Source organism: Pleuronectes platessa, chromosome 21 (assembly GCF_947347685.1).
Source record: "Pleuronectes platessa chromosome 21, fPlePla1.1, whole genome shotgun sequence".
NCBI lineage: Eukaryota > Metazoa > Chordata > Actinopteri > Pleuronectiformes > Pleuronectidae > Pleuronectes > Pleuronectes platessa.
Genome location: NC_070646.1, coordinates 20,699,347 through 20,723,829, shown reverse-complemented (window position 1 = coordinate 20,723,829; position 24,483 = coordinate 20,699,347). Strand labels below are relative to the sequence as shown.

Here is a 24,483-nt window from a genome sequence, read left to right as displayed (position 1 = left end):
ACAGGCAGACGGTTTTGAGTCAGGCTGTGCACACTCAATGATTCACTGTGTTTCAGACTGGCTGCTTTTAGACAAGACACCAAATTAACTAAACTGGAGTGTCCCAGCAATTCCCTGCCTCCCTCACCCCTCCCTCCCCCTTTCCCACCAGCACACAAACAGCCACCACAGTCAGACTACAGTAATCTCATTATCCCTTTTTAGCCTTATTCTGCTATTTTATTTGTGTCTCAGCTCATGCCATCGTGATTATTATCATTATTACCATTATGGCATGTCTGTCTCTCAGTAATAGGCTGTACTTTCCACTGGTCAATTGGTGTTTTTTAGTTTTTCAGCAACACTCCCTTTGCTCTCAGTTACACACACTTACACTTCACCAACCTTTGCAGAGGTGTTTTCTTCCATCATGGCACTGCAGTAGTTAGACAAGGACATAGTTTGCCATTTAAAATGATAAAGGCTGGTTTAATTTGTCGTAGCTTTTTGGAATATCCACCCTACTGCTTCATAGAACATTTAGAGGCACTCTTGTTTTATATTGTTTTCATATATATATATATATATATATAGTATAAACATATGTCTTATTCAGTTTTGACTCTCAAATTAGATAATAAAAGAAGCTCCATGGCATTCATTCCTTTAAACTGTGCCAGGTCAAACAACAATGACAGCAAACATCACATCCACACAGGGTTAGTAGCATACTGTTAAGATGTGTTTGTATTTTTGCACTGGTGACAAAAATGTCCAGGTATCATATTCCGTATCAGGAAGGGAAAAGTGTTATTGGAACCTCTGGTCCTGTGATGGAGGCTTTTGTTTTGGGCTGGGAACTGGGGTTATTGTGGAATGTTTATAAAGCAGGAAAAGATTAACCAGAAAGTGATCAGAGTCTCAAAGCTAAACAAGTAACTGAGTTGTAGTCCTTCAATAGGCTGGAGCAGTGGTCCTGTATGTTTTTTTAAATGGAACTTAAATGCAGACTGACAGACACAGTGATGCAGGTTCCACCAGAGCTGAACACAGGAGTGGTTAAACAGGCAACAAGCAGACAGACTGTGCCGAGGGAACACTGACACATTATCTGGTGACAAGGGATTAGCCTATAATAATTATGAGCCTTTCATAACAATGAAATGGAAAACAAAGATTATCTAACAATCTCAGAATTAAGACTTAGATAACCAGACTATTCATATGGACACAAAAGTGCACTTTGAGCCTTAATTCAGAGTTTTAACTGAGTGAAAAAAAAACATCTTAACCAAATTTTTTTGTTTAAAGTGTGCAGTTTTTTGACTATATAAAACTGCAATTTAAGCATTCATTCACCATTTGAAGACTTTTCGGTTAGTGTAACTGAGAGGCGAATTTAGTTACCATTGTTAAGAAAAACTGCAGTTTCAGACTTTATTCACTGTTTTAAGCATTTTACTGCAGTGTGTGTAACTGAATGATTAAAAGTCACCATCTAAACGAAAACCACAGACTAGGCCAGCATGTGCCAGGTGTACCAGGTTCCGTGGGTTACTCCCTTTTGTTGGGAGGGTTGATATTGTAGTAAAACTTTAGTTTAACTTTGGGCTAATTTGCACTACCTTTAGCTAATCTGTTGTAGGTACTGGCCTCCCCCGTTTCCAAGAGGAGGACTACTTTCCGTTACTGTTTCATATTTATTTGTTTATGTGCAGACATTAAATCATGACAGAAAGCACAACCAATTTACAGAGACATTTGTATTTAGTTTACAAAAACTTTAAATATTTCACAACACAAGTAATACAAAATAAGACAAATAATTAAAAGAAGTGTACAAGTTGTCTTACGTCACATACGTACATGGCCAATGCATTTCAACATACAACCTTTCCTAATAATAACAATCGGTCGAATAACCAGTGAATTTCCATGCAATATTAGATACGATTTTTTTTTCAACATTTCTCAGCAACATTTCAACATTTAGTTGGCAGGACCACATGACATGATTCAACCATACAGTTTGCTCTGCCAACCAAAGACAGCATGACAGAGTGGACTGTAGTGCTCTTTCTCACCACACGAGGGAGAGAGATACACTCCAGGCCTGCAACCATACAGAAATGCAAGTCATAAAGGTGCAATCTGTGCGGTTTGCCATGATGACAAACTCCACAAAGACCGGCCCCTTTACGAACATTGTTAGCAACATTTCTAACTTCGACATGAGCGACTATAATCCCTTTAAATTTACCTTTAAGAGCTAAATAATCAGGTACATGTAGATAGATATATTTTTTTCTAAGGATTATTCTGTACATCACAAAATGTCATTGATACCCATTTTTCTTTCTTTATATGTTGAACAGTATTGTTTATTTCTACAATACAATATGAAATAGTACCAAAAACTGGACACTAAAACGTGGTTTAAAACAATACTGTGTGTGTTTTATGATCTATCCCAAACTGTCAAACAACACTTTCTCACTGACACGTTCCTGTCCAAACACAAAAACACCAGCATTCATATATACATATACAGAAACACAAGCAAACAGAGGAAGAGAGACAAGTTCGAAACGATGGGATAAATTAAGACCCGTGCAAGCTCCCACACCCTCACAGGAAGAACTTAGGCAACAAGGTTGTACAGCCCCCATGTTCGGCATGCTCGTCTGTCACAGTTAGGTAAATTTATCCAAAGAAACTTGACAAAGATCCGTTTCTTGTCTGATGTAAGAACTGAAGTGTTTAAAAGAAATAGCACAGACTGGATAAATTTGTTCCACCTTGCTAAAAGTGAAACATTTCAAATTAAAAAACAAATCCAATGACTGACCCAAAGATGGTGTTGGTTGATTAAGAACATGACATGTGGTTAAAAAAAAGAAGAAAAGAGAATCTAGTTCTCTCTGACACTATTAACATTTGAGCTTGAATATTATTTCTTGACTTGACAGGTAAATAGCATTTTACAGCCACATCTTTTACACTGCTTTCAGACATGTACTGAACTCAAGAGTTTTTGAGGACTTTCTCCGACTGGCCCCCAGGAAGTCTGGGGGAGCTGATGCGAAAACACAGCAGGAGATCTTCCACAGGATCCACCATGAGGGATGGGGATGCTGATACCACTTCTAACATGCGACAGATGGAAAAATGAAAAAACAAATATCTCCAGATGAAAACGTGAATACACATAGAATTCACGGACAAAAACAAGTGATCTTTGCAGCGATATTAATACGTTGCATCCTGCCTCTGCCTGCTGTGCCAGTCCTCACCTGAATGCTGTGGAGGATTTGATACTGTTGTGAACGGAGAATCTCCCGTTGCGACTTCCTGTCTGGAAACGGCTTCAGTTTGGTTATATATTTATGTTATTAACACTAGATTTTGACCCTAGGCCCCTCTATAAGACAGGCCTCAGATGTCACCTTGAAACCTTTTCCATTTCAGTATATGTTTACCATTTAATCAAATTGCCACTAACTAATTACCACAGAGTGAACACGGGGCCCAGTTAGTAATCTATCATTGTTGTTTAAAACATAAATATAAAGAAAGCAATCTCAGCAGTACACACTCATTCTCTCTAGTTTCCTCTCTCATCCTCTCAGAGAAGTAGTGGTTGTTGTTCATGGTGATGTAGTGTTATTACAGAAGTAATTAAGAAGTGTTTTCTCCTCAAAACATGGTACACCTTTTCCCCCTTTTCTTTACTGGTGGAGGGCAGAGCACAGCTCGGATGGCCTCATCGAATACAGTCTTCAGGCCTCGCTGGGTCAGCGCAGAGCACTCCAGGTACTTCACAGCCCCTGAGGACCAGGGAGAGGATATGATGGGAAACATAGTTCTCAGTGACACTGCTTGTGGTCCTTTTGATTGCAATGGCTAAGGACTATTTGAAAGGAGGCAGCTACAATCAAACATTTATCATCCACCTAGGGCAACAGGACCTGACACCTTGTCGGTTTCTCCCTACAAAATTCTGATGCATTTGCAAATTAGTCAGGACTCTTTCAGTTAATTTTTCCAGGGAGTGTTATCAACGGTCACAGATCATAATACCCCCGGACACAATTGGATCCACCTACAACCAATCAGAGCTAATAAAACATTTAACATAGCATGTCATCAAACATGTAAGTGCAGATTGTTGTTCTTTTAGGCAAAATATACTGTCCAGTTTGTTTAACCCTGTCTCTGTAGCAGATTCGTCTTGATCGTTAATGAAAATGCATCTTTGCTTCTTTGATAATATTTATCTGAAATTAAAAAAAATTCTTAAAGCCTTACAGTATAAGGGTTCCTGATACACTATTTGACATGATTTGCGATAACTTCCTCCCTATATTTTACCTGCCTAATAACAAGGCTGCATTAACTTAAACAAGGCTGCAATGTTTAAAAAGCATATTTTTGATGCAGATCCAACCTTACCTTCATTTAAAATCACAGAAAAAACTCTCAGTCCTCATTCTGCAGGTATCCCTGACTTCAGACCTGCAGGTATTAATATTACTATTGGCCTATTATATATTGCAAGCACTATTATCATTACGATTACTATTGGTTGTGCTATCATTGTCTCTTTTACAACTAGTCAGTAATTTAATACACCAGTTACCCAACTGCTCTGCCCTGTCAAAATCATAATGCAAAACATATGCAGTTGTGCATATGATAAATGGTCTGTATTTATATAGCCCTTTTCTAATCACAAGGACCACTCAAAGTGCTTTACAGTAGTTTATTGCCACTCACACACACATTCATACAGTTCATCTATGGGCAGCAGTCTTTCTATGAGGGGCAATTAAGGGTTCAGTGACTTGCCCAAGGACATTTTGGCATGCAGATGTGGTATACTTGGATCGAACCACTAACCATGTGCCATACACAGCCTTACCAATCTCTCTTGCCATCGCCAGGCCCTGCGGGTAAGTAATGGGAGAAAGCTTCTTGTCTCGCAGCCTCTCAATGGTATCTTTGTCATCTCGCAAATCTAGCTTTGTGCCCACCAGGATGATGGGTGTGTTGGGGCAATGGTGTCTCACCTCAGGGTACCACTGTTGCGCCACACGTACACACACAAACACACAAGCGTACATATGCATATACAAGGGACAAAGTCAATGAGAGAGGAAAAAGAGAACAGTTAGCTGGATACAGAGGGAGAGCAATGAGTGCCTTGCCAAGATTACATTCAACAGTGAGTTGTAAAAATAAAAAATGGATCGGTCTGCAAGAAGGCATAAATTGGTCTAAACACATATATCCAGTCACATCACATCACATGATCAGAGAGTATCCCGACAGACTAGTATACAGACTCTACAGAAGGAGGCTGGACCAAAGAAAAGTGTGATTTCATATGAGAGCATCACATGATGCTCAGCAGACTACACCACAGCCGGCCATCACGCACCTTCTGCAGAGTGTTTGCACTAGTTCAGACCTCATCTAACAACATGTCTATGTGCCACATCCCTGGGGGGAATGACTTTAAATTTAGACCGTTCTAAGCCAAGGTCTGGACAAGTGAGGTAACAGTGTAATAACCAGGTGGAGCCATAGATGTGCCTCCTTGTGGTCAGACTCGGCTTGAAGGGGAAAAGGAGGTGGGCTGGTCAGTCAGCGTACTGACCTTAGCTCGGACGTTCTCAAAGGAGGCCGGACTGACCAGGGAGAAGCATATCAAGAACACATCCTGGGAAAGAACCAGAGAGATGGCTAGTTGAGAGCTAAATATGTGTGTGTGTGTGTGCGTGTGTGCGTGTGTGCGTGTGTGCGTGTGTGCATGTGGGGGGACAGAGTTTGAATACCGTCTGTGGGTAAGACAGTGGTCTTAGCCTATCGTAGTCCTCCTGTCCTGCTGTATCCCAGAGACCAAGATTCACTGGTTTCCCATCAACCATCACATTTGCAGAGTAGTTGTCAAAGCTGAAGGAAAGACATTACAATGAGTAAATGGCAGCTCTGTTCAGGAAAATGGGGAAACCACATTGTTGATTTAGTCCCACTTCCAAACATAGTGGTTCATGGAACAATTTATTTTTGTTTGAGCCAAATAATTAGTGTAGACTCTTTGCAGATGATTCTGTCATTTAGGCTCTGATGACCTTGATCATGGCCCTGTAGCTACCGATTTTACTAACTGGTGTATGTCTTCCTTTTTAGATAATAATCCAAAATCAAGGAGATCCTTATAGATATTAGGAAGAACCCGAATGTCATCTCTCCTGCAGGGATTTATGGTAAGGCTGTGGAAGTTATACAGCAGCACAAATACAGCATTTCACACTTTTTTGTACAGTTTGAACAAACAAAATGTCACATTATTAGTAGAAGCCCTTCAGAAGTATTGGGTTAGGAGGCTGGACTGGTACCGAGCTGAGAAAAAAAGTATAATCCCGAATGACTCATGCGGGAGAGGAAGTACGAAACGAGAGGATTCGATAACTTATTTCTTAGAATGGACTGAGTGAAAAAGTCCGCGGAGTGACTGTTTTCAAACTTTGAGGATACCCACTGACCCCCTTCAAGTAATTACGGATTGTAAAAGCCCAGACAATTTATTTTACACAATATGGGCCCTTTAATATTCATGTTTACAATAGTAATTATAGCCCTAGCGTTGCATTCATTTCAGTATTAGACGTAATTAGTTTCAGTCAGTGTGTACACTAACATTCTCATTGTTGTAACCACACACTTGAACTTGTACTATCATATGGTGACAAATCTAATAGTACTTGCACATAATCCGATTCTATCAGACCACAATTTAATAACCTTTGACTTCTCGTTAGCAGACTACATTCCTTAATGAAAAACTTCTTTTCTAGATGTCTACCTGATAGTGCTGTAGCTAAATTTAAGGAAATAATTCCAATCATATTTAACCCTCTACTATCTCTGTCATGTTTTGGTATTTTCCAGTGTTTAATTTCCACCTCTCTTTGAGGAAGTGTTTTCAGTTTATTAGTACCTCCTCGTGTTTCTTGTTCATCCCAGCGTTTATGCATGTTTGAGTTTCAGTTCCTCGTGTGTTTTCGTTCTTCACTTCCTGTCTGTGATTGTCAGCACCTGTCCTTGTGTGTTCCACCTGTGTCCAATTGCCCCTGCCTTCCCTGTGTGTGTCTATAAGTCTCTGTGCTCCCCTTTCTCCTTGTCGGATCATCGTTGTTATGTCCGGTCTAAATGTCGTGATCTCCTGTGTTTGGTCACCTGTGCTTTATGTTTTGTCTTGTCTCCTGAGCTCCCGTCCTCTGCACCTCCTCTGTAAGGCTCCAGTGTTTTCCCCTTTGTGCTTTTAGTTTTTTTTTTCTGTTAAAGACTTTTCCTCATTAAAGATGACACTTTTTCTTAATCCTTAGCTTCTCGGTCCATCTACTTCTTAAATCCTGACAATCTGTTGATATAACCAACATATTCTTTAAAAACCCTAGCTCAACTGAGATGTCTTGTAGATAGCTCTGTAAACTCATTACGATTAACATTAGACTCCATAGCGCTTCTAAAAAGAAGCCTGTAAAACATATGATCTACCATCTCCTGTCGTCAGTGGACACTAATTCCCCATCAAGCACAAAAAACTCAGAAACAGCTGAGAATCCTTTTATTTATTTCAACAGCAGAGAGAATAGAGGCCCATTGTGTGTCAAAAGATGGAGTTTTTTTTAAGCCACACCTCCACCCCTTCGACCAATTAGCAGCTGCCACGTCATCAAACCGTGCACCCGAGTCCCACTGTGTCCTAATCCCTGCACCTTCCATTGAGCATCTACCATGCCCAATATCTGGTCCATGATAAGTTCCGCCCGAACCAATGAGAAGTCTGGACACTCTTAGTCAAAGTGACAGGTTGAACTTTAGAACCCATGTCCCCTGCTCCCTTGACCAATCAGCAGCTGCCACGTGGCAATGTCCGGTCTCCTAATCCCTAGGTCGATGAGAAGGTGAAGGTTGAAGATGTGATAGTTTATATTTTTATAATTAAAGTATTTAAAGAGTTGCATTAAGTTAAGTATAAAGGGCAGATATTCTTGCGAGTGTCAGCTAGTTACAGCAGCTCCGACCTCTTTTCTGTGTACTATTTTTATGGACTATAGGAGATCCTTCAGCCATGGCTTCATTATTCACACTTGGGAACAGCTGTTAGCACTGTGAAACACAAGTATATTCCCTAAAGAAAGACAGGCGATTCCCATGGAGATAAGAAGAAGGAGGAGGGGATGCTAAGCTGGAACCAAGCACCGGGCGAAGAAATGACGGTAAAAAAAACATGTATTCCTTCCAAGAGAATGGGGAACGTGAGATCTCTCTCCAATAAGATGGGAGAGCTAGCGTAGCAAATCAGGCTGCAGAGGGAGTACCGGTAATGTAGCATCCGGTGCTTCACAGAGACTTGGCTGAACGAACGCACTCCGGTCTCCCTGGATGGTTTTCAACTACTGATGGCAGACAGGAGAGCAACAGAGAGTGGTAAGAGTAAGATTTTGTCTTGTTTTGTTAGTTAATTGAGTGTTTTGCCTAAGAACCGGGAGCTGTTTCACCAGAGAAATGAACATCCGGGTCATAACTCCTGAGAATTTATTTCTGACTTTCATTCACTCATCTGTCGAAATTTGGGATATTCTGTTCAAAGGTGCCCTCACATTCGTACACACAGTGAAGCGACGGAGGAGAGGTAAACGTGCCGGTTAACTGGTGCGTCTCCGCCGGCTGGGGGGCTTCGCACAACGCTACCAGGAATATTCCTCTCCAAAGTGCGTTCACTGTGCAACAAGCTGGACGAACTCCAGCTACTAGTTGGTAAGAACAGAGACTTCTCCTCATCTTCCGTTCTGTGCTTCACGGAGACGTAGCTGTTTGGTTTAATACTGGACTCTCTGCTGCAGTTGGCTGGCTTCCAACTTCAAATGCAAAACCTTCTACTCCCCCCGTGAGTATGTTTCATTCTATTTCTATTTGAAACAAGAGCTGGTGGGTCTTTAATCGTGGGCTTTTTAAGGGTAGCAATATGCCCCACTCCGGACCGTCATCCAGCCGCCCTGGGCTCCTGGGTGCACGTGTTTAGCAGAGGAGCTAGTTCAGAGAGCGACCACCACCAGCGGCAGGAAAACAGGAAATGACTAAAGGACGCAGCACGCTTACCGTAATGAGGTAAGAAAACCATTTGTGTGGCTTGCACTGCAAGTATATAACTTACAGATTTAATAGCGGCCTCGGAGATGAGATTGGGCTTCGGTAATCCTGTCGTCTATCACAGAGAGATAGATCAGTTAGGTGGGGAAGAGGGTCTGGCGGGGGTCATCTACCGACGCCCGAAATGTCCAGCGGATATCCGTGCAAGAGAACCGAGAACAGTGACAGTGGATGTCGTCTCCAGAAGTTCACTTTCAACCGCCAAGACCCGGGTTGAAGTACCGACAAACGTTTCAGCTGAAGAGCCCCTGCCGACTGAAACATCCAGCACCGGCAGCCGAAATCCAAGCGGAAGACGCAGCGAACGAGGCCGCTAAGCCGGGTAAGAATATATCTGATTATTTACAACAACAAAAAAACGTACAGAATGGGAGGCCGATATAATCAATGAGACCGAAGAATGACCGTCACCACGGTCTTTACCTTGGATAACTAGTACCATCAAGGTCGGGAGGAACAGAGGACTCCACCATCTCACATCCTCGCCCAGCAGTTTAGAGCAGCACCGCAGAGGCCAATGGTGTGGGGGATGCCATGTACCTAGAGAACGTACAGGGAGTGCTCCATGTTGCTGCTGCACAGATCTCTGAAAGAGGGACCCCCTCAAAGCAGCCCAAGAAGTGGCCACGCTCCTGGTGGAATGTAATGGTAGGTTCTGTCCAGAACAGGCCTCAGCGATAGTGTTAACGCCTTTGTAATATCCAGACATGATTATTTGAATTCCTTATTATCAGGCTCCAGCAGTAAGTCGTTAAAGACTCTGCAGTTTATCCAAAATGCTGCAGCAAGTATCATGACAGGAACGAAGAAAAGTAGACCACATTTCTCCTATATTAGCTCCTCTTCACTGGCTTCCTGTTAGATCTAGAATAGAAGTTAAAATTCTCCTCCTCACCTTCAAGGCCCTTAATAATATGGCACCATTATACCTCAAAGAGCTGATAGTACCTTATCAACCCACTAGAGCAATGGGCTCCCGGAATTCAGGCTTACTTGTCCTCCCTAAAGTCTCTAAAAGTAGAGTAGGAGCCAGAGCTTTCAGCTATGAAGTCCCTCTCCTGTGGAATCATCTCCCACTTTAAGTTCGGGAGGCATACACCATCTGTACGTTAGAGCCGTCTTAGACTTGCACTTAGTTATGCTGCTATAGGTCTAGAATGTCTAGCTTCTCCATACTCTTCTCCATCCTTATCACGTCAAAGAAATGAATATCTCATCAATACACGTTACAGACTTGACATCTTCCACAGAGTCCCTTTGCCTTATCATCCGCAGATCCAGGGCCGCGGCTGCGGCCAGATCGTGGATTATGATAGTGGATCGCGTATCAGAGATCGTGATTGTAATGGTGAATCCTGTATGGCGGTTTCTGTATCGTGCTGGCTGATCGTGATAATAATGGCGGATCCTGTATCGTGTTGCCATCTGATGAGTCAATATAGTGGCATCTGATCTTGATGGTGGATCATGATCGTGGTGGCTGCTGACCATGGACTATGATTACAACAAGACTGCTTGATATATAATATTTCTCCTCAGATACTCGACTATTACTGACAATTCATTGACCTTCAGTTATGCTACAAAGTGTTTATTCTAATCATTGCTGCAAATACCCTTATCTTGCTGATGTTGTCCTTTACACTTGATATCCATTGCACTTTTGTCCTTCCTGGGAGAGGGATCCCTCACATGTGGCTCTCTCTGAGGTTTCTACATACCCTGTTAAAAGGGTTTTTTAGTAGTTTTTCCTTACTCTTGTTGAGGTTTAAGGGCAGAGGATGTCACACCTTGTTAGAGCCCGATAAGACAAATTGTTATTTGTGAACATGGGCTATTCAAATAAAATTTGATTGATGATTGAAAGTCCCACAGAAGTCACGTGCTGCCTTGGCTGGATGTTGCTTTTCATCACATTCACCTTGAAACCAAAGGACCGTACATGTGAGATTACCCTTTGGGTATCCTCTACAGCAGTGGTTCTGAAACGGGGGTATGCGTACCCCTGGGGGTACGTGAAGGTACAGGGTATGTGAGATTTAAAAAAAGATAAATTAAAATTAGCATCCATTCAAAAATCCTTTAAAAATTGTTATTTAATGAATATTCAATAAAATATAAGTGTAAGTTCATTAACTGAATTTTATATTCAGTAGGCTATTCAATTTAAATACCCAGAGTCTCCCCAATACTAGGATGGTTTGACCCTACCTAGCACACGCCACCTGTCATCACTGCCGCCTTGAAAACCCAAAAAATGGAGTCATGGTTGAAGCGTAGCATCAATGCCGCTGAAAACACAGAGGGACAAGTGCCAAAGAAGGCGAAACCAGAGCCGGCAAAATTCCGTCAGTATTCAGAAGAATACGTTTTAATTGGATATACTTCCACGAGTTGCCACCCACCCAAGGCGGCAGTGATTTTTCTGTAGGGAGAGATTAGCCAGCAGTTCCATCAAGCCAACACATCTTCAGTGGCATCTCCGGACAAAACATGCAAGTCATGGTGGTAAGCCACCTGAGATTTTTAAGAGGAAACCTTCTGAATTCAGACCATCTCAAGACACGATGCGGAAAACCTCCACGACATCAGCCAAAGCCCTGGAGGCCTCTTATGAGGTGTCTTTGCTCATAGCTAAAGCCAAGAAACCATTCACTATAGCCGAAGACCTGCTCCTTCCAGCCGCTGTTGTGCTGGCAATGCTTGACACAAATGCAGCGGAGAAATTAAAGGATGTGCCTTTGTCAAATGACTCTGTGTGTCGCAGAGTAGATTAAATGGGAACAGACATTGTCGAGCAAGTTGTGGGAAAACTAAGCGACCCTTTTTCACTCCAGCTGGATGAATCCACAGATGTCAGCGGAAATGCACGACTTGTTGCCTTTGTGAGATACATTGATACTTATATACATATTATTCTGCAAAACTTTGGAGGGGAAAACAACAGGAGAGGACTTTTTTGATGTTGTCAGCATCTTATTCTGTGAAAACGGCATGAGCTGGAAATCCTGCTGCAGCATCTGCACAGACACAGCCGCATCAATGACGGGGGTACTCGACTGAAAAAATATCTCAAAGGGGGTACATCACTGAAAAAACGATGAGAAACACTGCTCTACAACTTGGGCAAGAGACGGAGCACAAATCAGCCAGTTGTCCAGGTAGGGAAGGATTTTCTTTCCTGCATCTGGAGAGGAGACAAGGAAGCCCCAACCACTCTGGTGAACACCTGTGGTGAGAGGGAAAGGCTAAATGGCAGGACCTTGAACTAATAGGCATGCCCCTGGATGAAAACCAAAGAAAGGGAGTCTGTGGTTTGGACAGATTGGCACATGGAAGTGCGCATCTTCCAGATCGATCGAGGTGAATCATTCCCCTGTTTCGATAGATTCTAAGATCTAACCCTTGGTCAGCATCTTGGAAGGAAGTACCTTTATGAAGGCGTTTAATTGCCTCATGTTCAAGATAGGACGTATTCCGCCATCTTTTTTCGGCACGAGGAAATACGTGGAGTAGAAGCCAGCGGGCTGTTCGCCTGGATCTACTTTCATAATTGCATCCTCCTGCAAAAGGGTTAGTCAGGATTTGAGCCTAGATTGGGTCCCTGACTATCGTCATGCAGAGCCCAGAGTGAGGGGCTCTATGATGGCTGTTTGTAGTCACCAGAAGCTGTCAATCCTGGTTTACGCTCGTCTAAAACTCTACTGTTTTTTGGAACGGATGCAAGAAAACGCCCTCTATACCGATACAGACAATAAGATATATGTGTTGAAAGAGGGTGAGACTCTTCTAGAATTAAGTCATTACGGATCTGACGGATGAGCTGGCGGGTGATGTTATCAAGGAAATTGTGAGCGCCAAGAGTTACGGTTACAAAACGAAAAAAGTTCAGCTGCGGGCCAAGAGCATCACTCAGACTCTGGAGTGTTGTGAAAAGGTTAAGGCTGACAGACTCCTCGAGATGGTGACGGGCTATCTTCAGGGTCCCGAAGAAGACCTTCATCGAGACCCCTCAGCATAACATCAAGAGTAATAAAAGGGGGTTTATGTTAAAAAAAACTGCATTCGTCAAAATGTATAGGGTGATGTACGACAAATACGTCTCTTTGTCGACATTAGCACCCTGCCTTTTGGTTATTAAAACCCAAGAAAAACATGTCACACCATATGGAGAGAGTGGAATTTGAGCTGGGGGTTTAGGGAAGGCTTCATGGTGTACCACCCCCAGAACAATGTATTTAGGCATGGCGCCCAAAAAGAGATTTTCCTGATTACATATCCTAGAAAGAAGATACATTTATTAATCCCACACACATGCACAGACACACTACATGCAAATGGGGGAATTTGTCCTCTGCTTTTTACCCATCTGGTAAACACAGCAGGACACACAGAGCAGTGGGCAGCCATGCACGTGGTGAAATTCAAGAGTGCAACACTGTGTGACCCCAGGTTTAAGGACTTGAAGTGCCTCCCGAAAGAGGAAGTGGGCTTTACTGCGCAACCTGATGCTAAAGGACAAGGTGGGATGCATTCTGCATCTGTGAGAAGAGGGACATAGGATCCAGAAAAGCAGAGGATCTCTTCCTTCTTGTTGGCCTCCTCTGATACAGATTTAGAGGAAGAAGAGGAGGAGTCCATTGACAAAGCTCTGGACCGTTACAGAGCGGAGCCAAAATTGCAGATGGGGGACTGTACATTAAATTGGTGGTCAGGAAGGGAGCGCATACATGAGAAGCTTGCAGGAATAGCAAAGAAACACCTGTCAACCCCAGCTACCACAGTGCCCTGGGAGCGGCTGTTCTCACTCTCAGGTCAAATTGTCCATAAGAGGAGAGCAGCATTGGCTCCAGAAAATGTGAACATGCTTGTCCGTCTCAGCAATTGGCTGAAAGTCAAAGATGATTAGGCACAATTCAGTTAAAGTAGCAGAGATCTTCCTGTTTTCATTTAGATGTTTGTTTGCACTTTAAGCTTTTGCACTTTACATGACAGATTTGAATGTCTGTTCAGTTGACCAAGGCCACTAGTTATGCTGTTGTGTGTGTTGTTCAATGTTAAAGATGACAGTACCAATGCTGTCTCAAATACACCTTCTTTTTTTTTTAACTAATCTGGATGTTTCACTGAAGAAAGAAGCAGTGTTTTTGTTTCCACAATTTATCATATATGATATTTAAATACCTGGCTGCCACTTTATAGGTAGGAGTTATAGGCCTGATCCTCTTTGAAAACACAGCTCAGTGTGTAGTTTTTTGTTTAAAGAACTTTTATTATATGAAACCTTCATGACCATTTTATTACTTATTTACTCTTGAAAGAATTGAATTTATATCTGCTTTTTCTACAAAGAAAACATATTTTTTGATTCCTTTCTCACTCTGAGATCCCTGTGACTCTCTGTGTTGTTCCTTTCTGCATAAAGCCCTTAAAATACACAAAGACAAATTTGGTGATCCAGCCTCCTGTGTTTTCAGATTTCCATCACAACAATCATGAATTAACTTCCTAAACAAATGTTGATCAAACAACCGGATGGCAGGGTTGGAATTACAGGGGAGCTAAGGGAAGCTTGGCTCCCCTGAAAAGGACACATGCTACTCTGAAAGGGACACAGGGATGGAGAGGATGCTGCAAGCTGATGCTGCAGCTGTATTATGTCATTGTAGTTAGAAATGATAATGAATAATGCTCAGCAGTTTTTATTCAAGTGGTGTGTTGTTCTTGCATATGATATGGACTGGGGCGCATTGGAAAGTAGGGCTCCGGAAAGACACTGTGTAATTCTAACCCTACTTGACAGGTCTGTTTTCATTCAATCCTGCAAGTTTAATTTCTTTCTGAAATCTTATTGATTTGCAGTATTACTAAAGTCTCAGGCGTTTTACTGCTGGTATAGTATACCAGTGTGGCAAAGTCTCACTGACAGGTGAAATATTTTAATTATTATTATTATACAAAATATTGTCACAGACTTTAATTACGGTATGGTCCTATAAAACCCTTGCTTACATCAAATAATTTCGAGAACATGTGCAGTGTAGGTTTACTCACACAGTAGGAATGTATTCACCAGGGAAGGCATTGGTGGTGTAGCTAATCAGCAGACAGGTCTTACCAACAGCCCTGAGGAGGAGGGACAACAGAGTTCAGCATTTTAATACATCTCCACTATCATGCAGTGTATACAAAAATTACATCTGAATTGACTTAATGGAAGAGCGTACGCAGGACAGTGTATTGTGTGCTACTATTCCTTTTCAATGAGTGCTAAACAGACATTGGCCAAAATTCATACTGCCTGAGGGAATGAAATAGAGAATTAATAAATAACAAGAGGGTGGCATTAGTGGCTAAGGGGTAGAGTGGTCGTCCTCCAACCTGAAGGTCGGCAGTTCGATCCCGAGTCTGACCCATCTGCATGCCGAAGTGTCCTTGGGCAAGATGCTGAACCCTGAATGGCCCCTCATAGAATAACAAGGTGCTGCGAATAGATGCACTGTATGAATGTGTTTGTGAATGGGTGAATGTAAAACTGTACTGTAAAGCGCTTTGAGTGGTCATCAAGACTAGAAAAGCGCTATATAAATACAAAACCATTTACCATTTACCAATCTAATGACTGATACCGACAGCTTCAATTCATCTCTTCATGTATTTATTATTATTTATTTATATAGACCATTATGTGAAAAGGATTATCCTAGTCATTTAGCATTCACTCACCCTCAATAGAGACAGGTGATTATTTCGAGACTATATAATGATTGTGATCACAAATATACACTTACACTATACACTATATACTCCCACAATCCAACTCAATATTGTTATCTCCAACATGGAGGTCATGTTTTCATCTCTGCCTGTTTGTTTGTTGGTTGGTTCGTATGTTTGTTTGTAAGCATTATTATACAAAAACAACTATACGCATTTCCTTGAAACTTGGTGGAAGGATGTGGTATTGATCAGGGAAGAACCCACAACATTTTGGTGCGGATCATATAAGGGAGCATATCCAGGATTTTGTTTAACGTTGCGAGATAGGCCTTTTTTCAACACTTTCCCAAAGAATAATTCTTAGCTTTTAAAAAAAATTCTAGATTTTATAAGACCAGTATGTGTGTACACACACACACACACACACACACACACACACACACACACACACACACACACACACACACACACACACACACACACACACACACACACACACACACACACACACACACACACACACACACACACACACACACACACACACACACACACACACACGATAAGTAGCCACAGGTACTGCATGTTAAGTTATTAAAAGAGCAGGAACTGATGCAAACCACACAACCAAGGTAATTTATTACTCCATGTAAAATGGAAATTTTATAAAAGCAGGTATATTTATTTAAATATTCCCCACAACCTCAAAATTGATTTTTATATCTTTGACATAATCACAATGCAAAGTCTATAAATGGAGCTGCCACAGAAAAGTGGAGCCAGTTTACATGGAAACTAGAGGCCATTTTGGCTAATGCAATCACTAAGCAAATTTTATTCAAGTAAAGAGGTGAAATCTTTGAGTCCAGCATCCAGTTCTTCTAAGAAATTTCATAAGCTTTTGGATGTGCGCTGGTTTACATTATTCAAACCAGATATTCTGATTACTCTGTAAAAGAAGCACAGGTGTGACATGAACCACCATGATTCAAAAAGTGTCAGTGTGAGTGTCAGTAAGACAGCATGAATAACAACAATAATCTGTGCTCTTTGGGGCTGAACAAGATAAACTGACAAAAACAATCCAAAATATCACATGGTATATCAGGTGAAATTCGGAACACACCTTTACAGAACAATGGGCCTCATTCACTAATACCTGCAGACTAGAGTACCGTGTGCACACAGAGAAATCAGACAAACTGAAAAGAACATTAAAGAAGGAATGATTAAATGAAAATCTAAAGACAGCGCACTGGACTCAAACCATAACAAAGTTGCTACATTTTGCAGTGTCAACAGTGGCAAAAATACCACAAAAAAGGATACATAGAATGCAGAAATACATTCAGTGAAAGCTTTAACGGGACAAAGGTGCATAATTGAAGTAAAAAATTTGTTTGATATCAGTTTTGAGGTCAAAGTAATATTGTCAAACACAGATGAGACAGGGGATTGGAAAGAAAAGGAAGGTAGACCGAGTTATCTGAGCTGGAGCAGTGCATAATTGGAAACACAGCACTGTAGTCAAACATGCAGCTGATTGTCTGTGGATACTCGACCTGAGCCTGACTGGACCCATCAGGACCAGACATGCTGGGTAGGGTTCAGACAAAAAATGTTGATAATATTCTGATTCAGGTCCCGCTCGGTGCCCCCACAGACCAGTCTCCTAAGCTATCTGTCATTTCAGAACAGACATAAACTCGGTTGGAAGAATTAATTGGCTAGACTTGGAAAGAACATTTTAACTAAAATGTGTAGCAGTAAAATTATAGAATATATTTAATGTGTAAACACCAGTGTAAAAAACCAGAGGACAATTTTTGTGACCAAACATTCTCTTTAAACATTTTTATCTTTTGCAGTTTAGACCAAATATGCTGTGTTTTCTCTTCTTCAACATTTTTATGGCTTGAAATTTTACCACAGATATATTAAAAGATTTGTATTACAATGCATTGGCAATCATACGTCATCATTGCTGCCTTATTGGACCAGGCAACTTGTCATATTATTTCGGCTCTAGTATATTTGTACATTTTTTATTGACATTATCATGTATTGGAGAGCGGGGTAATGTGGGACATCGGATCATGTGAGACACCCCCTGTATCTAGGCAACGGAACACATTTGTGGTCATGTGACCATTATGTTTTCAAGCCCCTCCCATCCCCCCCTTGACATGAAGGAGAAGTTGGTGTTGGTGCTTTGGAAAGTATGTTTTTTCACAAAAATGTGAAAAACCCTAACCCTAACCCTAACCCTATGTAAAAGTAAATTTTCTTTCTTTGAACTTAATCAACTGTTGTGTCAAAACAAATTGATTCAGGTAGAACAACTTATATCATACATGTTGGTGAACCTCCAACATATAAAACCATGTGATTGATGCTAGCTAAAGATTAGCCTGAATTGCTAAGAGATGTTGTTTTTTCTAAAACGGTGGCTGTGGGGTAAAGTGGGACAAATGCTGTGGGGTAAAGTGAGACACTGTCCCACTTTACCCCACGATGAAGCACAAGTTAAGTTTAGTCTTATATTACATTATATATGTTTTATTTTTAATGTCATAAACATTGTAGAAAAGCCATCATGCCAAGAAACTATACACCAGGAAGACAACCTGGGGACAAACAGCCCTCGCAGAGATTGAAAGTGGAGCCACTGAGGTCATGCAAGGAAAGAAGTCCTTAAGAAAAGCTGGAAGGGATAGAAATATTGATAAGACAACCCTCAAAAGATTCATAAAGAAAATAGAGAAATGGAAAGTAAAATCAGTAGCCTGGGGTGCAGTAGCTGAGGTAAAGAGAATATTCACAGATGAAATGGAGGAGGAGCTTGCCAAACACTTGAAACAACTAGCTGACCAGTTCCATGGCCTTGCTCCAGTTAAGTGCCGTGAACTGGCATTTGAATACGCAGAGAAAAACAATATCCCTGTCCCTGCCAATTGGACAGAGAAACAATGTGCAGGTAAGCTAGGGTGTGCAAGAGATCACATGTATCATAATAATCATAAATGTGCTTAATTGACCATCCCCGTGATTCTGTTACTAGTTCGATATAAGTGGTTGTCAATCTAGCTGTCGGGATTTTAACTATTACAACATGTGTTGTTATGGTAGTTTTAAAGTGGAAAAAGTAAGTGGAACACTTTACCCAGTGGCTGGGGTAAAGTGGGACACAAGACCACTTTTTTTAAAACAGTCATATTTTCACTGCCCTTTGTCCTGAAGACATTATGATAATTTCCATTGCTAGAAAACATCCTGAATTAATGGGAATGTGTACATTTTACTGATATATCATTTTAGCTCGCCTAGAGGGGAGCAAATGTAAAAAATGTCCCACTCCCCTAACTACGCTTCAATGCTGTAACACATGAATTTTGCCTCTGCTATATTATTATTATCTTGGAATATACTCACATCCGGTCACTGTTATAATAAAGCAGACAAACTGCCAGTGTCTCCCTATTTGATTTGAAAGAGACCATTTTGTTTCATCTTTCTCACTGATATTCAGCTATTAGTGCTTGCATTTGCACTATTTTAACCAAATGAGTGGTGTTCTGACCAAGTGGCAGCCTAGCATTACGTTGTTTGACGTGTGTATCTATGTGTACCGGAGAGGAGGGAAACTGTTGCTTGCTAGTTACTGTCCCAATGAATGTGAATTAAGATGCAAACCAAGATAGCTAGTTTGCTGATAGCTTTGCAAGGCTGGGCCAACCGGTTCCCTCAGCGCTGCTAACCTGTGTTAATCGGGTGTTAAAGTTAAGCTCGATAAAAAGGTAAATTTAATCAACATTATCATATCAAAATTTGTTTCTTTCACATGGGACTCAGTTTAAATGATGCGAATTTCATTAATGTGAGTTAATAAAGGTCAATGAGGATGTGGTGATAGTTCAGTTTAACATAATATTTAACTTCTTACACTTTGTCTGTTAAACATTTTAAATGTAAGATCAGCTTTTTCCTCCAGGCTTTGGTCTTTGCTCTTGCACTAAACACTAACTCAATCAAGTGCTGTTAGATTTATATGAAATACTACTTAACTATTGTGCTTTCTCAATTCGAACATTCCTAATTACATTCACTAAATATTAAGCACTAGAGATCAATCTTCCTACAGTGAAGATCATGTATACCTTGATCCACAACTGTATTTCACTTTTTGTTGGATTATAAATTAATGAATGTAGCTCAACTTGCAATAGAGATATCTATAAAATTGAGTTTTACTACTCATGAGCAAAGAAGCACATCTGGTTAAAACAAGCAACAGGACAGTATTGTAATCTTACAAGAACACTTTGATGAACATTTTATTGGAATTAGAAATTAATCACAGGATTTTTACATTTTGATTTTAGTCAAATCATTGACAGTTTAGATATCAGTTAATACTTCCCTTATGAGTCTTATGAAAATTAAAACATTAATTCACCAAAGTTACCTTTTTGCTGTATTATAAGGAAAAGGCTGGGGTAAAAACCAGGCAATTCATCTTTAGTCAATGGAAAATGTACTCAGTACAGTTTAATCATTTTGGGTACTACACAAACTGTCCAGTCACATGAACTGTGACTTCGAAATTTTTTATATCCGAGCTTAAATATGTAGATTTGTATATCTAATACATAGTTTTAAAGTGTTATCAGCAGTAAACATTTGTTAAAGACGTCACATTTATTTGCTCCATACATGAGGTCTTCCTTCTTTTGTCACCAGTCTTCGTGATCGTTGGATGAGGTCCAGTTGTTTCACGTCATCGTCATCAACTAAAGCTTCAGTCCTTCTGCCTCTGGTAGATTCATGGCTGATTTAAAAAAACAAACATACATAAGCACGTCAGCATAGAGAAATAGAAAAAGAATGAATGTATTAGTTGGTAACAATCAGACATTATCACATAAAATCACATTAAAGTAGAAATTAAGAGCCTGACACAAAGAAATCCAACATCCATAGCCCAAATCATAAAACTGAATGTAATGTACTGTAGTTAACTTACTTACCTACACAGTCAGTATAATCTGTCAGCTTCACTACATAACTAGATAGACTTACACACCACTTTTTACCTGATTAACTGTAGACATAAATAATTACAACAAAACACATAAATTGAATGCTACAGTTTAACAACATTTAAGGAGTACATGCTGTTAAACTGAACTATCTCCACATCCCCATGGACTTTTAACAACTCACATGTATGTAGCTCACATCATTTAAACTGAGTCACATGTGGCAGAAACAAATGTCATCATCTTAATGTTGTTTAAATTTAACTTTTAATCGAGCTTAATTCTAACACCTGGTTAACACATGTTAGCAGCCCTAGAATGCTAACAGTTTCCCTTTCTCTGGTCTGAACACATAGACTGTAAAACGTTAAGAAAACAACAGTTTACTCACCAAAGAAATCAGATATCAGGTCCTCTGTGTCTGCTGTTACTGAAGAATTCAAAACTAATTAAAAAAAACTGTGTCGGTGTAAAAACCATCTCCAGCGACTAATTATGACAGAAAATGAGTAGTTGAGTGAACACAATGTAAATAAGCTCCAGTTTACCTCCAGTGAAATTCTCTCTATAGTCTCAAAAGCTGCCTGTCAATCACCCAAGTGTATGTGTGTCAAACAGACACGCACCTAAACCTACGGCTTTTTAAGCTCTAATATCTAATTATTTACTATGGTTCTGACCTGGAGCACTAGTAATGCTACACTGGTTGGGCCATACACTACTCAAGGGATTTTCAAACCGTAAAAAAGGTTAATGTACATCAAATTATAACATATCCAGTAGAGATGCATTAACCAAGACATAAATCAAATCAAGATTAGACAAACAGGAATTTCTACAACTCAGTGATTATATCTAACTATCAACATATTACATAATGTAAGTCCAGCCTGTAGATCATAAGCCATTGAAACAAATTGAGAAATTTAAATGCTAAAGAGCTCTGTATTCCGAAAAAGAACCGCCATTGTTTACTTGCATGTGTTTACAGTTCAGTCTTTTCAATGTGGCAGAGATGTTAAATAGCAATTGCGTTAACACTTGATATAAACTGACCAATGTTATCTATCACATAGGTGTGTCTTTTATCAGGTGTTCCTTATAGTGGGCGTAACTTATATCCTTGCAGGCTGCAGATGGTACTAACAGATAATAATGTTGGTACCATAGACAACACACACACACTTTACAAGCTAGCTACATTACAAATTACTGTTTGTAGTGAATCAAAACTATAACTTAAGAATTTAGACTTTAAAAAAGCACAAATTTGAAAATATAATACAAAAGAAAACATCTCACTTTCAGTCTGACCACACCTTTGGACCTTCCCTGCCAAGTAAACACATGCATCTTTCCAACTGTGTATCAAATAAAAAGCCTACTTTGGCATTTCTGGCAGACAAACAACGCTGAAACAAGCACACAGGGTATACGAGGCCCGTGAAAGCTGACCAAATTATTTGTGATGATTCATCTCGGATTTTAAATAGCAGGAGACCTTTGTGACAGTGAAAGTGCACAACTCCCAGCTAAGCAGTGGGCTACTTCACATGACCAATAAACTAAACTCAATGTGTTGCTCTGTCCATGGAGAATTACTAACTATCTAATTTGCATATTAGTGTTATACAGTACAATCTGCATGCTGCCAAAAAATGTCTCTGTGTTCTGAGATAAATCCCAGAATTCAGAGAAAAATCTGAAAAAAGCAGCATTTCTATTTAAGTCAGATTTGTTGTTTCAGCATTTTGATTTCCAGCACAGAATAATGACTTATATCTGAGTTGTTTTCCTAACTTTGTCAAAATTGTATGAGCACAATTTTCCTGGTCTTTATCTACAACCAGCAACAATGTAAAGATCTTAATACAGCAGTAAAAAGGATCCTGCTGTAGCTGCCGTACAGTGTGGGCAGAACTAGGGCAACGGGGCCTGTTTGCGACTGACAGGGCCACAGACTCCTTAGCGTGCATCAGCACTTCAGCCTGCCTTCGGTGGCCTGCCAGCAGTGCGAGGTGTTCCCCTCCATAGCATCCCAGAAAGCACGATGTGAACGAATCTAATGTTACTACAGATCTATCGAATATAAGAAGAATAACAGAAAATCGGGTCAACCGACACATCGGTGAGCCCACGCTCCTTTTTCTACAAAGCATCCTCCCATCATCCATTCATCCGTAAACCCATTACTGAATCACACACGAGAGAACGTGATGATACTTAGTGTTTTGAACTCTTACCCGTCGCCGACCACCACACATTTGATAGCCTGCATTTCTGCACGAGCTCAAAGCTTCCAGGGAGCCGCAGATGGTGCTTTGATGGATACGACAGTCAGCGCTGAGATGTTGGATGAGGGCAGCGGGCTAGTTCGCTCGGCGATGGAGCTGCAGTGAAAAGAGACGATTTCGAGTAGCGCCGAGCGAGTGCGGAAAGTACCGAGTGTATTTAAAGGGACAGACAACAGAGTAGAAGGATCGTTGTAAATAAGAAGATTCCCCTCTTTTACTTCCGCCTTCGCTTGGCTATATTGCTCCTGTTCTTTTAACTTTGCACTGGCTATCGGTTGTTAAAAAAGATAAGTGATGTAGCTAATATAATAAATAACAGAGACAAAATGCATTTCGTTAAGAATCGACGATAGTCTGTTTCGGCCAGGAGTGAAAAGTGGAGGGCATTTTAAGAATCACTACAATAAAACCACTCATATAAGAGATACAAAGTCAAACCTTGTTTAAGGTCATGCCACAGCATCTCAATCGGATTTAAGTCCGGACTTTGACTAGGCCACTCCAAAACCTTAATTTTGTTGTTTTTTTAGCCATTCAGAGGTGGACATTCTGGTGTGTTTCGGATCATTGTCCTGCTGCATAACCAAACTGCGCTTGAGCTTGAGGTCACTAACTGATGGCCAAACATTCTTCTTCAAGATTTTTGGTAGCCCGGCCACTCCTGGGAAGGTTCACCACTTTTCAAAGTCTTCTCCATTTGTGGATAATGGCTCTCACCGTGGTTCATTGAAGTCCCAAAGCATTAGAAATGGCTTTGAAACCCTTTTCAGACTCACTTTGTCAGACAGGTTCTATTTAAGTGAACAGGTCTGTCAGTAATCAGGCTGATTTATCATGGGGGGGCAATTACTTTTTCACATAGGGCCAAGTAGGTTGGGATAGATTGTTTCCCTTAATAAATGAAATCATCATTTCAAAACTGCATTTTATATTTACTTGGGTTTTCTTTGTCTAATATAACATTTGGTTTAATGATCTGAAACATTTAAGTGTGACAATAAAAAATGCAAAAACATAAGAAACCAGGAAGGGGGCAAATACTTTTTCACAGCACTGTACATGGAGGTTTTTTTTCCTTCTCTCATTCTTCATCACATGAATGTCTCATCAATACATGTTAATAACTTGACCTCTTCCCTGGAGTCCTTGTGCTTTATCGTTGCATTATATCTAAAAAATCAGACAGGTCCTTTCGCAAAAAGATGCAGAAAAACTAGTCCACGCCTTTG

The 24,483-nt window shown here is 40.6% G+C and overlaps 1 protein-coding gene across 1 annotated transcript; it reads right to left on the bottom strand.

Annotated features, from left to right (window-relative positions):
- Positions 1 to 1,779: 1,779 nt before the first annotated feature.
- On the bottom strand, positions 1,780 to 23,370 carry LOC128427331 (ras-related C3 botulinum toxin substrate 3). The gene is made up of 6 exons (XM_053414418.1): positions 23,204 to 23,370; positions 15,256 to 15,327; positions 5,817 to 5,934; positions 5,639 to 5,701; positions 4,901 to 5,060; positions 1,780 to 3,806 (listed from the first exon to the last, which is right to left on the bottom strand). Exons 1-6 carry the CDS (start codon positions 23,236 to 23,238, stop codon positions 3,676 to 3,678), a joined length of 579 nt encoding a protein of 192 aa, XP_053270393.1. The 5' UTR covers positions 23,239 to 23,370; the 3' UTR covers positions 1,780 to 3,675.
- Positions 23,371 to 24,483: the final 1,113 nt, after the last annotated feature.